Source organism: Toxotes jaculatrix, chromosome 18 (assembly GCF_017976425.1).
Source record: "Toxotes jaculatrix isolate fToxJac2 chromosome 18, fToxJac2.pri, whole genome shotgun sequence".
NCBI classification, from domain to species: Eukaryota; Metazoa; Chordata; class Actinopteri; family Toxotidae; genus Toxotes; species Toxotes jaculatrix.
In genome coordinates, this window is record NC_054411.1 from 17,955,939 (window position 1) to 17,969,464 (window position 13,526).

At 45.6% G+C, this 13,526-nt stretch overlaps 1 protein-coding gene across 2 annotated transcripts; it reads right to left on the reverse strand.

Moving 5' to 3' along the window:
• Positions 1–1,995: 1,995 nt before the first annotated feature.
• LOC121198471 (probable serine/threonine-protein kinase DDB_G0280133) lies at positions 1,996–13,526 on the reverse strand. 2 transcript variants are annotated; one of them, XM_041062648.1, is made up of 2 exons: positions 13,227–13,526; positions 1,996–6,599 (listed from the first exon to the last, which is right to left on the reverse strand). In XM_041062648.1, the coding sequence occupies exon 2, from the start codon at positions 6,042–6,044 to the stop codon at positions 4,155–4,157; it is 1,890 nt and encodes a 629-aa protein (XP_040918582.1). In that variant the 5' UTR covers positions 6,045–6,599; positions 13,227–13,526; the 3' UTR covers positions 1,996–4,154. The 2 variants fall into 2 exon arrangements, with proteins under 2 accessions (XP_040918582.1, XP_040918583.1); XM_041062649.1 differs by lacking the exon at positions 13,227–13,526 and adding an exon at positions 12,067–12,269.

A 13,526-nucleotide genomic window follows, 5' to 3' on the forward strand; every position in this document is an offset into this window, starting at 1 on the left:
CCCTCCCTCTCTTTAGTTCTCCTTTTCCTCTCGTCTCCTTTCCTGCGCGTGCACACTGACCTACTTTCCTTCTGACCTGTTTATGCAAGCTCCGGTGCAGCAGCCGTTCAAGTCAAATCAGGAAAATAGGGGACGCAGCAAAATGCTCTTTTTTTTTGGTACCCGTGTGTGTGTGTGTGTGTGTGTGTGTGTGTGTGTGTGTGTGTGTGTGTGTGTGTGTGTGTGTGTGTGTGTACGTGTGTGTGAGGGAATGTGCATGCATGTATTTGCTTGTGTGTGTGTGACTGAGAGCATTGTGAAGGGCATTGATGCGTCAGCCTCAAAGAGGTGCTTTGTTTGCAGGCTTAGATCAAGTTAGAGCACTGGGTTTACTTCCCTCCCCTCCCATATCCTCCCCCCTCCTCCCCCCTTCACTGCTCCTCCCTTTGCCCTTTATGTTGTTATGAACATGACCCCATTTTAGTTTTCTAAGAAGGAGGCAGACAAGGGAGTAAAATATTATTTAAGACACATTATTTGTGCTTACTGGATAATCCATCATTTTTTTCTAGAGACCAGTTGTGTAATAAAACCATTGCAATCTCACACTATATTAAATCACATTCTAAAATGTGCATGTACAGTAATTTATTTCTACATGTTGCTTTTAAATGAATAATGTGAAATCAAGCTGACAGTTTACCATTGAATGTTGACTTTAACTATTCTTATAGAAGCTGTATAATCTATGTCAGTCTGTGGTACCATATAGACTGTGAGTCTGGACTTGGATTTGATAGCACAGCAGCCTTTTCTTTGTTTTTACAAAGAATGCGATGGGACTTGGCCAGGAGGTTGGCAGGACAGTTGAGCTGGCAGCAGCAGTCGGGGGCTCAGACTGGCTCTGCCCCGGCTTTGTCCTGCACATCACACAGCGCTGACTCTCTCAGTTCAGATACACGCTGCTTAGGCCGGTTTGTGTTGCTCCTCTGCTATAAATATTCTGGATTTCGTTGGGACACACCTGTTCAATCTGTTACAACAAAAGTGATCCTTTGGCTTTGTGGGCCAGCGTCTCTCTCTGCTGAATGAGGTCATGTTCGAGCTGAGAGATATTTTACCGTCTCAGAGCTTTTTATTCCTTTTCAGTCTGAGTGCTTTTTATGTTCACTCACGATCATGTGGCGTGCTTCAAAAGCAACAAGATATTAAAGAGGTTTAGACATGATCTCAAACGCAGGGGCTGTAATTAGAAGAGTGTATACCTATGTGAGGGTTTCTGCCAAATTTCAGTGCAACGTTTGACGGCATTTTCATGCATAAAGCTCGTGTCTATTAGTAGAAGTAGGCCAGTGTTACATCAGACAAGCTTGCCAGGGAGTTCGCTAGCCCCACCGGGCAAAGTGTGTCAGTGTGTCACTGCGAAGCTCCTCTCACAGCAGATTAGCCTCCGATGCCAAAACGAGTGAGTTGCCCATGGGGAGTGGTGAGCTCTATACAAAGTTATCTTTGCACAGTGGAAACAGGGTGTGCCTGTCAGTCTTCGCCTTCGTCTAATTCTCAAGTTTTTGAGAAAAGTCAGAAAGGTCTGAAGCTCAAAAATAGACAGTTTTAAAGGGAACGGCAGCATGTCTTTAAATAACAGGGCATTCGGTCTACAGAGAAGTATGATTATAATGCTGTACTGCCCTAATTTATTCTGTTTGGTTGCTGATGGTGATTCATTCTCTTATGTCAATCAGTGAGTAATGTATTACCTAACTGGTGGTTCTGGCATAAGGTTTATAGATCATCATCACAGTTGATAGGATGACAAGTCAGGCTGCCAGCTCGTATGTGCTGCCTACAGGCTGATCGCTGTGTTGACAGCCACTGCTGCTTAAAACCAAAGACACTTAGACAGATCGAAATGGCTGCTCAGTTCAATGTCAGCCCTCCATTGTGGGCTGATAATGTGCGTGACATCCACCGTGCCAAACCATGGAAACACTGGTAAAGGAACAGAGAAACACAGGCTCTTTTCATGATATGTTGATAGGTCAACATTCTTTTTATTTTGTTTTTCGATCTTGAAATGCTCCCATCTTCCACAATGAACATTAGTGTCTTTACATACGTATTCATGTCAAAAGGAAGCGATGGTAATGACCAACCAGACCAGCCACCATCTCTAAACACCACACTATCTTTGCCTGTTTCTTCTTTTTTTTTTGTCCTCTTGTCTTTTTCATAAAACCATCAGCAAAACCACAAACATTACTGATTAATACACACTGAAAAAGGGGGGAGGGGAGGAGGAATGAGGCAAATACATGTCATCACAGTCAACAGGAGAAAAGACACAGTATAGAGGAAAACAGAACAACACCTTGACAAAAAAGAGGATACAAAACCAATGAAATAAACATTACAGTGTTGTTCAAGGGTGGAGGGGAACTTTACATTTATACACAAGCACCAAAAAGCCAAACATGGTACATAGACTTTTTAAAACTAGAATCCAGTGCAGGCAATTCATCACTGCCCAGCAGAACTACCATGAGACAGGGATGAATAACCCTTGAAATGAATAATGGAGGCACATGGGAAACAAGGGAAGTCCTTCTCTTCATTAATTTAAGCTCAGATCCTTTTTTTTTTTTTTTAAAAACAATTTAGATAATGGCTCTAATTGGATGGTTAGAAAAATGTTGTATTGTATTTAGCTTTTATTTGACAATAACTCAGTATGAGCCTTAAGGGCCATGCTTGGTCACACTACAAAACCTCAGTTCCTGTCAGTGACTGTACAGTAACTTTGGAGGACTCTCTTCTTAGGTCTCTACACAAGAGGAACTTGTTCAGTGCACTGTAGTGTGTTTCCATGAATGACTTAATTCCTCCTGCCTTTGCCCCCAAGCATCCCCTGCCTACATTACAGTTCAAACTCAAGGCTGCAGTACATATCTAATAAGGTCTGTACACATTCTCTGTCTATGTTCCTGTGGGCTTTTTTTTTTTTTTTTTTTTTACAGTGATGGGCGTGTGGAGAAGAGGGAAATAAATACATTGGGCCAGTAAATGGTAACAACAACAAGATACGGTTGATAAAGCTCAAATAAACTAAGGGCTTATAGCCTGCAGCTGGTGTATTCCACCGAATATTTAAAGGCTGGTTAAAGGTTAAGAAATCCAAACATTTTAATGAGGCCCATGCCTCAGGACACAACATGTTCTCCATTCAGTGCTGTTGGCGCTCCAGACTGGACGGCCATTTCTGTGTAAACAGGGCATTAACAAATGATTAATGCTAAAGCTTAACAATCAAGAGAGAGGCATTTTAATTTGAATGGGTCCTGTCGCAACAGTAGACAATGTGGCTGTACAGTGATTGTGATTCATATTAGGATGGTCACGTTCAAAATCCTCTTTTACCATTGCAGGTTTGTCGCATTTTTGTTGAATTTGTATTCAAATTTCTTCGTAAAATATATATTTATAATAGATACATATATTCATATATCACAGTAATATACAAACCAAGTGCTTAAAAAATAAAGGTGATGGCGATCTTTTGTGAAATGATGGAGATGGTTGGGAGGGGTGTGGGTCGGTAGAGGTAGGGCCTGGGAAGAGGTATGGAACTTAATATTTGTAGTGTTGTTGATGTTGGTGCTTCTTTGGTCAAGGAAATGTCACCAGTGTACGTTTGCATTTGATTTTTAGTTAAGGCAGATTACAGGCCATACACGTGTATGCTTGTATACAGCCAGATATGTACCAAATTTATCGCACTGATAAAGCTCAAAACTTTTTTTTCCCCCCACATTCTTGTTTGGAAGTGATCAAAATGTGCTTTTGCTGATGTACTGTATATTGTTGGATGACAAAAGTAGAAAAGCAGACAGTTCCATTCCTCCTCTCATCGCATAAACAAAAGTGCTTTGTAAGTATGGAGAGGATGTAAGAAGTGACAAATCTGTACAATATATACAAATATAATACATCCCTACAAGATGTCCAGCCTTTTTTTTTGGTGACACTGGGGGTAGGGGAGTACAAAAGCCCAGCTTCCTGTCCCGGGGGCTTAAGGAGGGGATTTGATTATAGGAAAAAGGCATGATGGCAGGATAGTTCTTAGAGGAGAACTTGTGTCTTTTGTTTAAGTTGTGACAAGTTCTGAAAGTGAATGTCACCTAATCCCGCCTCTTGTTTCGTCGTCCACCTGTCTCCTTTTTCCCACTCTCCTTCCTGGCCCCCTGCCCTGAGGCTGCCTTGCAGGCTCCACCCGGGCTTTCTTGCTTAATGTTCTGTGGTGGAGTGAGGGAGAAGTAGGGATGCTGGGGCAGCGGAGGCGGTGTGGCAGAGGGAGGCGTGGTTGGAGACTCCTGGCCGGAACAGTTGCCCCCACTGCTCCCGGTGCTCATGGCCCGGTGTTTGAGTCTGAGTTTGTGGGGCAACGCTGTGCCCTTCACCTCCCCCTGGGGATCCCGGCCCTGGGCCTGAGAGCAGCCCTGGGAGGATGGCAGAGGTGAGGCAGGAAGGTGGAGGCTGGTAAGCGGTTGGTTGTGGTAGCTGCCCATGTCTGAGCAGGACGAGGAAGGGGACTCATCATCATCCGTGGAGGCTTCTTTGTCAGAGCTGCGGGGATCTCCATCGCTGGATGAGGTGTCCTTGCTGGAGGAGCTTGATTGGCCTTGGTAGTAAGCCTCACTCGTGGGCCCGCCCTCGTAGGTAAGCACAGGTGGCTCCTCGTCTTGGGCACTGAGGTATGAATGATGTGGCTGCTGGAGATGGTGGTACAGGTGAGAGTGGTTGACCCCCTCCACTTGTTTGTGGGGGGTCTCTGGAGACGAATCACTCTCCTGTTGGTGCTGCTGCTGCTCCTGCTGCAGGTGCTGCTGGGGAAGTTGGCAAACTCTGTACACCTGTCTCTCTCCAGCCTCATTACGGCTGTCTGAGAGCTCATATGGAGGGGAGTCTAATGTCTTCCTCTCCAGCTGTTTTGTCACCTCAGCCAGTGTCTCTGTGGAGCTCTCTGTAATGGACTGGGGCAGACGACTGACGCACGTCTGGCTGCTGCCGCTGCTCTGCTTCTGAGCTGCCTGCAGATCAATGTCCTGGGGCCTTGTATGAGTGTCCACAGGATAGGAGGCACTGCTGGAGCCGTACAGAATGACGCTCCTCTGGGCAGCAGGTGGGTGAGGGGCCGGCTGGTTAACAGTGCTGATAGCGCTTACAGGCTCCTGATGGGGCTGGTGTTGTTGTTGGTGAAGGTGGTGTTGCTGCTGCTGTTGACTGTGATATGCAGCCTCCAGCTCCTGAGAATGCTGCTGGATCTGATGGTGAGTGGGTACAGAAGCCAGACCACGGTGGATGTTAAACATGATCTGGGTTGTGGTGCCGTTGGCAATGTCCATCTCCAGCCTGTCACCTTCCTGTTTGATCTCAAAGGGGATCGGCTCAGGGCTGTCCCTGGAGGAGCCGTCAGACATGTCGGAGAGGGAGCCGCGTGGGGAGTATTTCACCAGCTGCCTGTGGCCCTCACTGCGTCCTGACTGCTCTGTTTCCGAGGAGTCAGAGTTCATCATCACCTGAGAGCCGCTAGAGTAACCGCTGGAGTAGTACTGAGTAGAGGAGGATGAGGACGAGCCTCCATTTCCTGTGTTGTTGCCCCCACCAATCTGCTGGCTCTTTTCAATATATGAAGCAGTGCTTATAAGGCCAAAGCGCAGCTTCAGCTGGAGCAGCTCTGTCTTGAGCCTCACATTCTCATCATTCAGTGCAATGACACGGTTCTCCAAAACCATATCATTGAGACGTCGCTTCTCCCGGGAGCGCTTGGCGGCCTCGTTGTTCTTGCGACGTTTCTCCCAGTAGGAGGCGTCCTTCTTCTCATCAGAAATGAACTCACGCTTTCGCCGGCAGGTAGCATTGGGTTTGGGTTTGATGAGGCGCCCCATGCGAGCCGGAGGTCCTTGGACAGAGGGGAGAGACTCTTCATAACCGCTGAAGGTCTCAAGGCAATTTAGGTTGTTCCCTGAGTTCTTGTTTAATGTTTTGAGAGCTGAAGTCAGATTTTCCATTCTTGTTTTGTGGCAGCCAGTTTGATATGTTGCTTGGGTGACTGAGGAAAGAACCAGGTGAGAGGTCAAGGGGAGGAGGGGGTGGTGATTGAAGTTTTCTCCAAAAGTTCTCAGTCTGTTTATTGCTGGTTCACTCTAGTTATGACAGAAGAAGAGTCAAGTGTCCAAATTAGCCAAAAAGATGAAGAACAGCTGGAGTTCAGCATTAGTAACCCTCATTTATCCACTTGAAGGGGTTTTAGTTCAGTGTCCAGACTCTTCAGTATCACAGACCCAAAGTGGATCAGATCAGCATTGAAAAGCGCAAAATTCCTTAAAATTGAGTGGATGAGACAGTTTTCTTTTTTCTCCTCCTGCTGTTGATTGTTAAAGGTTTAGCATAAGAGCGGCACACTGAGATAAGCTGTCGGAGAAGTGTCCTAGATCTCCGCACAAACAGCAGGATGTAGGTCGGTCTGTCTACCTCAGCGTGTCCGTCTCTTGGGGAGCCTCACTCTCGCTCTCCCTCCCTCTGCCTGTCTCTCTTCTCTCTGCAGTTGACTGCAAGATGAAAGACTGTGGAGATAAAAACGGAAAAAAACAACATTAATCCATGTGGACTGCTCGTGCCTCGTTATGCATTTTCACATCAGAATTGCAATTATTCCTTTTAAGTTATTTCTCGTTCAAGGGCACATTTTTACATCTGCACAGCTTTCCTCTGCTGTTTTGGCATGTCTGGCTTTTACTGACTGTGTCGCTCCTGACAACCAGTGAATGGCTGCTAGACCTCACCGTCTGACCTTTTGACCCTGCTATTGATCTGCTCCGTCTGCAGCCTGTGACCCCTGACCCTTAGCCTGGCATGTTGATGTTGACTTTTGTGATGTAATGTGGGCACAATGAGTTCATTGCAGGGCTGATGATCCTGTTTCATCTTGTCACCCAGTATTTAAAAAGGTTTCCATGTAATGTTTAAACATGTCGAAATATCTGAGCTCACGATTCTTAAGGCAGCCGAGGGGAAAAATAAAAGACTAGTAATTAGAAGTGGTGTAAGTTTAACACCATAGAAATTGCATTAGTCTGATACATGCTGAGAGCATAATACTAGACAGTGTAAGGATTAGCTCCTTTGGTTTGCCTGATGAGTATTTGGACCAGACAGAGCAAAGGGTGAGTCAGATGCAGGGCTGGTGGGGTTTCCTCAATCTGTTTTAGAACATTTCACAAAAAAAACCCTCTATGAGGGACAGCTCACCGCTTTCCTGCTGAGAAACCCCATCTACAAACACTGTTTAAACAGTGCTACCCCCCATGCGTTCATCCGCAGAGGAATGTGGCAGCATTCCTCGCCAAAATAAGTCACTGCCAAATCAATGATGCAGAGTGAGCAGATAAGGCAGACAAAGGCAGCAGCCAGTGCAGGTCAAGGATAAAGAGGCTGAGACTGGAGCAAGAGATTTGGCGCTGTGGGGGCAGCTGGGAGGTGGGTCATTGATAAATATAGGTCAAGGGCCCCGGGAAAGAAAGGAGGCGGGAGGCGGGACATGCGCCAGAATAACACGGCCTGTTAACATTTGAATAAAACACAGGGGTGGTCGGACAGTCTCATAAGTATGGAGATGGGTGCCTCAGAGCTCAAAAGCAGCAGGTAGCCCTGTATAATGAGCTGGGCAGGTGTGTTTCCAGACAAAAACCAGTGAGATGTTGCTGTTACCAGAGCAAAACACCAGTGAATCAAACAGAAAAGCAGTGCTTTTATATGCTCTGTTGTGTTTTTAGTCATGTATTGGACAGATATATTGATATATTGGACAGATTGCTCTTATCAAATACCCGCAAAACTAATGACTTGAACTTGTACTTTGTGTTTAGTGAATACTAGCATGCTAAATGTAGATGGAGAACATGGTGAGAACGTTACAGCTGCTAAACATCAGCATGTTAGCCATGCCATTGTTAGCATTTCAGCATGGATGGTAGCAGCGTGCCTTAGTTCAGCCTCTAGCATGGCTGTAGGCTCTTAGTGTTTTAAATATAGAAATCAGTAAACATCTGGAATGAGTTACATTTGATATTTTGATTTGATTATAGTGACATGATACTCTTCATAAGAATTACACAGACTTACCCAGTAAATGTAATAGATTTTTCTTTACAGGAAATGTTTCATTTACGTGCTTGATACGTGATATTGCTATGATCACAAAATGTACTGTTCCTGGAAAAATAATTAGGTCATGTGTAGTTATGCTTCTACATGACATGAAATGACCCTTTCTGCACTGAGATTACCATGAACCTACATGGTCGTATTGGTTTTAAGTATTTCAGGTCAAACATATGGTAACAAAACCTTTCCCTCACACATGTATTCATGGACTGCGTATAATTACAAGTACCCATCATAATAAAGGAACAGTAAATTCCATCCATTTAACCAGCGCTATAGTAAAATAGTATATATATAGTGGGCTATAGTAAATATGTGTTACTCAGCATCTGCACTCCTAGGTTAAAACTGCATAAGCAGCATTACACTGTCTGAATCTGTAATCTCATAATCTGGAAAGGTGTTTACAGTGGTTCTACTCTGCTCTTCCCCACGATCTGACACCATTACGTAACTGCAGGCTTACCCTCGCAACGAATATGAATTTGAGCCCAGATTCTGGAAAGATACTGAATTTTCTCTCTCTTTCTGCTCTAAATTGCAGACAAAGGCAGGACCATCAGTTTTTAATTTCACTCCAAAGAATCAAATCTAATCCAAGAATCTATATTACATTTCCACCATCTCTTTAGAAATAAAGACGCTGCTGTCTGGATTTTTTTTTTTTTCCCCTCTGCTTGGCTGAATGGTTTCAAGTTTATCCCCGTGAGCCTCTGACATGTGGCTGTTGGGCACGAGAGAGAAAGAATTAGAGGGGAGAGACTTTTTCTCGGCGTGTCCCACTGACCCAGAAACTGGGGACTGACTGCACTCTGTAAACACAAGTCTAGCTGCCTCCACTGTACGGCTTGCTGGAATATAGGTCAGGCGAGCTGTGAGGAGGTGAAGTGGCGAGGGAAGAGGGAGGGAGAGAGCGGAAAAGAAAGACAAAAAGAGATGTGCAGGACAAAAAAGAAGAAGGAGGCGTGTAAAATTAGAGCACTGTCTAAATATAGATAGAGGTGAGAGCAGGTGGAGCAGAGACAAAGAAATGGGGGGAATCAGTGAGGGAGAGTTAAAACAAAGAGGAGGCTGGAGATGAGATTATACTGTAGCTGGGCAAATGGGGGGAAGCCAGTGGCAATTGCGACAATGTTGGTATTGCATCAGTAGAAAGAATTTGTCACCCATGGCAACGAAAAAGGTGGAAACAGAAGGGGCAGCCAGTCAAATTAAGACTTTCTCTCCTTTGCTCTGATCCAGTGGCCAAAAGCAGATGGTGAGAAAACAACGTTCTGTAACAAAAGCAGGGTGGTTGACGTCGCCGAGTGCGTACACTGCATATCTCTCCTACGGTCAGGCTGAGCTAGACACATGAATGAACTCTTGTGTTTAATTAGCTCACAGTGGTGGCCCTCTCTCTTTTCTTCTGTGTGTTTGTGTGTTTCTCCCTCTGTTGCACCCCTCAATAGTCCACCGTGTGAATGAACGTGAATCACACCAGTCTACAAGGTGCTGTGATTCTCTGTCTTTGTCATCAAAAATTACAATAGATTTGCGTTTGCGGAGATACTTAAAGCCACGACAAGAGAAACATGCTGAATAAATCACTGCCATTTTATTTGCATGTGTGCATTAAATCTTAAGGCTCAAATATACAAACACATCCCACTGAGTCTAATCTGCCGCGTGTTGTAGCCCAGCTCTGCGCACAATTTCCTTGACCTAGATTACTCTTTCCAATTTATCATATATTCCCCACGTGTCATCACTAGGCACTTGTGGAATGATAGCAACGTAAAAGAACCCAGGCCCACGCCGCAAGAGTCTAAATGTGGCAGTGAGCTTTGGAAACAGTGGACTGAGTTCAAACCCCTGCACGTGTTTCTGTGGAGCGTTTCAGGAAATGGGAGCAGGTCTAAAATAAAAGGGGGGGGGGGGGGGGGGGGGGGGGGGGCACATGCTTCACAGGAGGAGGGAGTGATGAAACTGTTGCTTCACCCCCCCTCCCCTCCTCCTGGGAAGAATGCAATATATGGCACGTGGTGCAGGGTTGGGGGGTCATGGGTGGGGTCGGCTTTAATTCCAAGTCTGGGGTCTGACTTTATCTTCCAAAAAAAAAAAAAAAAAAGAGGTAAAAGAGGGAGGGGGTTAAATAATCGGGCAGCATGCCAGCAAGGCGGAGTCCCATCCAAGCTAGATCCTTGTTCCATGAACACACAGCCATATCACCCCTCTCGCTCTGGAGAAGGGAAAAAAGCTGAGTGACTCAGTCCATGTGTTGCACCAGTCACATGTGCTCCCTTGGCCTACTAAATGCTGTAATTCTCCTCTCTGCTGGCTCCAAACCACAGTGCAATAACAAAGCACGGCCCTCATCTTTTATCATCTTACATGTGCCAGGAAACCCCGAGAAAGTCAAGAGGCCACAAAGTGGGACAGGATGGAAACCGCTCCATGCTTGTGACCATGAACTCCCCTCCCAGATTTTTATTTAGTAAAGCTGGACGCAGGCAGGGCTTTAATCAGACCTAAGTAGCCACAGAGCCGTTGTCTCAGCAGTTCAGAGCAGTGATGCAATGTGCTTGGAAGTACTTAAAAAGGGTTTTTTTTCAAACATGTATAAGTTTTGATAAGTATATTTATTTAGGTCGCGCTGAGCTTGCAAAGCTGTGTATCTTATTTTTCTGCATGCCTGCCTCGTTCCTTTGTTATGGCGGGGCGAGGGTTTATTTTGGTGGGGTTTTGATTCTGCCTTTCTAGTCAGCGGCGGTTGTGCGCCTCATTCCCCCCTCCCACCGGGCTAATGTGACCTACATTCATTGCTGGCATAGAGACCCAGTGTGCACGCCAACCAATTGGCAGCGGCCGCTCCGCAGCAAAGCGCAGCGCAGCACAGCGCTGCATAGCCACAGACTATGGGTTTCCGCCGATTGCATAATCTCCCCCATTCTTTAATCCATTTTAATTATTTAATTCATTTATTATGCAACCTCCGTAACCTCCTCAGTGATTCCTGCACGGTATACACGGATGCGACATGCACAGCTTACAATGCGTAAAAACCTAACAGTCACTCTCCTGTCTGCCGAGGAGAGATCGGCCGTACAGACAACTTTCACAACGTAATCTAAAATTATCTTTAAATCTGGGAAACCACTTGTTCACACTGCTATTATGGGAATCTAAACTATACGAATCTAAACTGTTATTACATGTGATGCCTTGAGGCATGCCGTTTCTGGAGAGGAAAGCTGCAAAGACAAGGAGGGGGACGACCATGCCCACGTGCGGTACATAAACCACAAAGCCGGTATTTAAAATAAAGCCAGGGATGAGTTTTCTATTTCAAAACAAAATGTAAAATATCATATAAAACCCGTTGAATTTCTTTGTCATCTGTGTGCCTGCAAGTTCTGACATTTCCACCGCTGCTGAAGCAGAGCTGGACCGCAGCCATGCAGGCGGAGTTGCTACAACAGCTCAAGTTCAATTAAAGGCCATAATGTATTGTTTAATTCCGCGTTTGGATAGGTTGGGCACAAGGCGCGGGGGGGAAAAAAGCAATCACTTGTCGTTCACAAAGCAACACATTGTGAGAAATATGTTACCCCGCATGCCTCCTTTGTTGCACTGTCTGACAAATCGTCTTCATGCATATTTAATCGGATCCTCAGTCATCCGAGGCGACTGCATGAATCCAACTGTGCTACGAAATTCACCCACTGTCTCAAAAACCACATTCGTCCCAGAAAACCATCCACACCTATTCATCCGCCGTGATATCAGAGCGTACACTTGTATCGCAGCTGTGAACCGAGCTCGTCGGGAATCGACAGTAACACATCTGACCCACATTTGATCCAGATGTTCAGATCCACACCTCACCTCGCAGCGGCTGCCCTCATCGGAGCCCGTGAACTTCACCATTCTTCATCCTTTCTATTTTGGGGCTCCCAACAGTCCGAGCCGAGGTTGTAAACAGAAGAGACAGGAGTAAAAACGGACTGTCCACATGCATCCAGGACGGACGATCATGCCTCGATCATGCCTGTCCGCATGCTCTGGTTTGTGTTGTGCTCCTTTCAGACTGCCAGCCTACTAAAGGGTTAACCCGGAGGGCTGCACAGCCGCGTTAACCTTTACAAAGAGCTGCTACACGTGACAAGGAGAAGTGTGTCCTCGGAGTTTGCATGGGATTTTTCCACTTGTCTGCATGGACTAGCCTACTAACCCAAAAGAAGCCGAGTATAAATAAGTCGCTGTTCACAGCCTCTAAAATACATATAAACCTAACACTGAACATTAGGCTGCTAACATGGCACATTTTCTAAGCTAACAACAACAACAACAACAACAACAACAACAAGAATTATTGTTGTTATTATTATTACATGAAAACCTTGCAATAATAATGTTGCTGCTACTAATAATAATAACAACACATATGCCAGCACGCGTAATTTAGGCTGTGCTGAACAACATTAATGTTTGCCACGTGTGTTACGAAAGCAGGTGTATTACTAAACCGAGACTGGGATAAACAGAACAAACTGGCCCCTAAAAGCACCATACCAGTCCGTGAATAAAATGACTGGGTTGTGTACCATAACACAACAGCGCTGATGTGTTGACCCAGCCTCATTACAACTGTGGCACTGCTCCAAAATATCCACATTCGCCTCCCTGTGTTTTCATCGCACCTTTTTTTTCTGAAGGAATCCCATAACCTCTGGCTAACCCCCCCCCCCTCAACACCACCACCACCCCCCACCCCCGTTTCTCCTCTCTCACACATACACAAACTCACAGAGACCCCTCACGCATCTCCAGCAGCCTACTGAGGGTGAAAGCAGCCTCGCCTTGACATTGAGAAAACGCGCCCAGGCACCAAAACAAACACTCATGGAGTAAGAGCGGCAACAAGAAGCTCACTAAAATGGAAAAAACGATGACAGATATTTAGTCTATAGGCTATCCAACATCCGATATGAATGTAATGATGCAGCTGAATAATAATAATAATAGTAATAACAACACAAACTTACCCCTTTCCTTTAAGAATGACTGAATCCACAGAGGGTACAGACAGTCCAGTTCCTGTCCAACAATCCGCTTTGCGCATCGGCCGCCGGTCGGCTGCCCTCACACACGCACTCACCCACACACACACACCCCGACACTTTTCAAAACACCAGCTCTCCGATTAGCGCAGGTAAATGCGAGAGTGTGAACACAGTGCTGCTTGTTTTCAGTGCGCTCCTCATGTCATGTTTGCTCCAGTTCCTCCCTCTCTATTTCCTTCTCTCTCTCTCCTTCTCTCTCAGTCTCTAAATGTATGTTAGTAG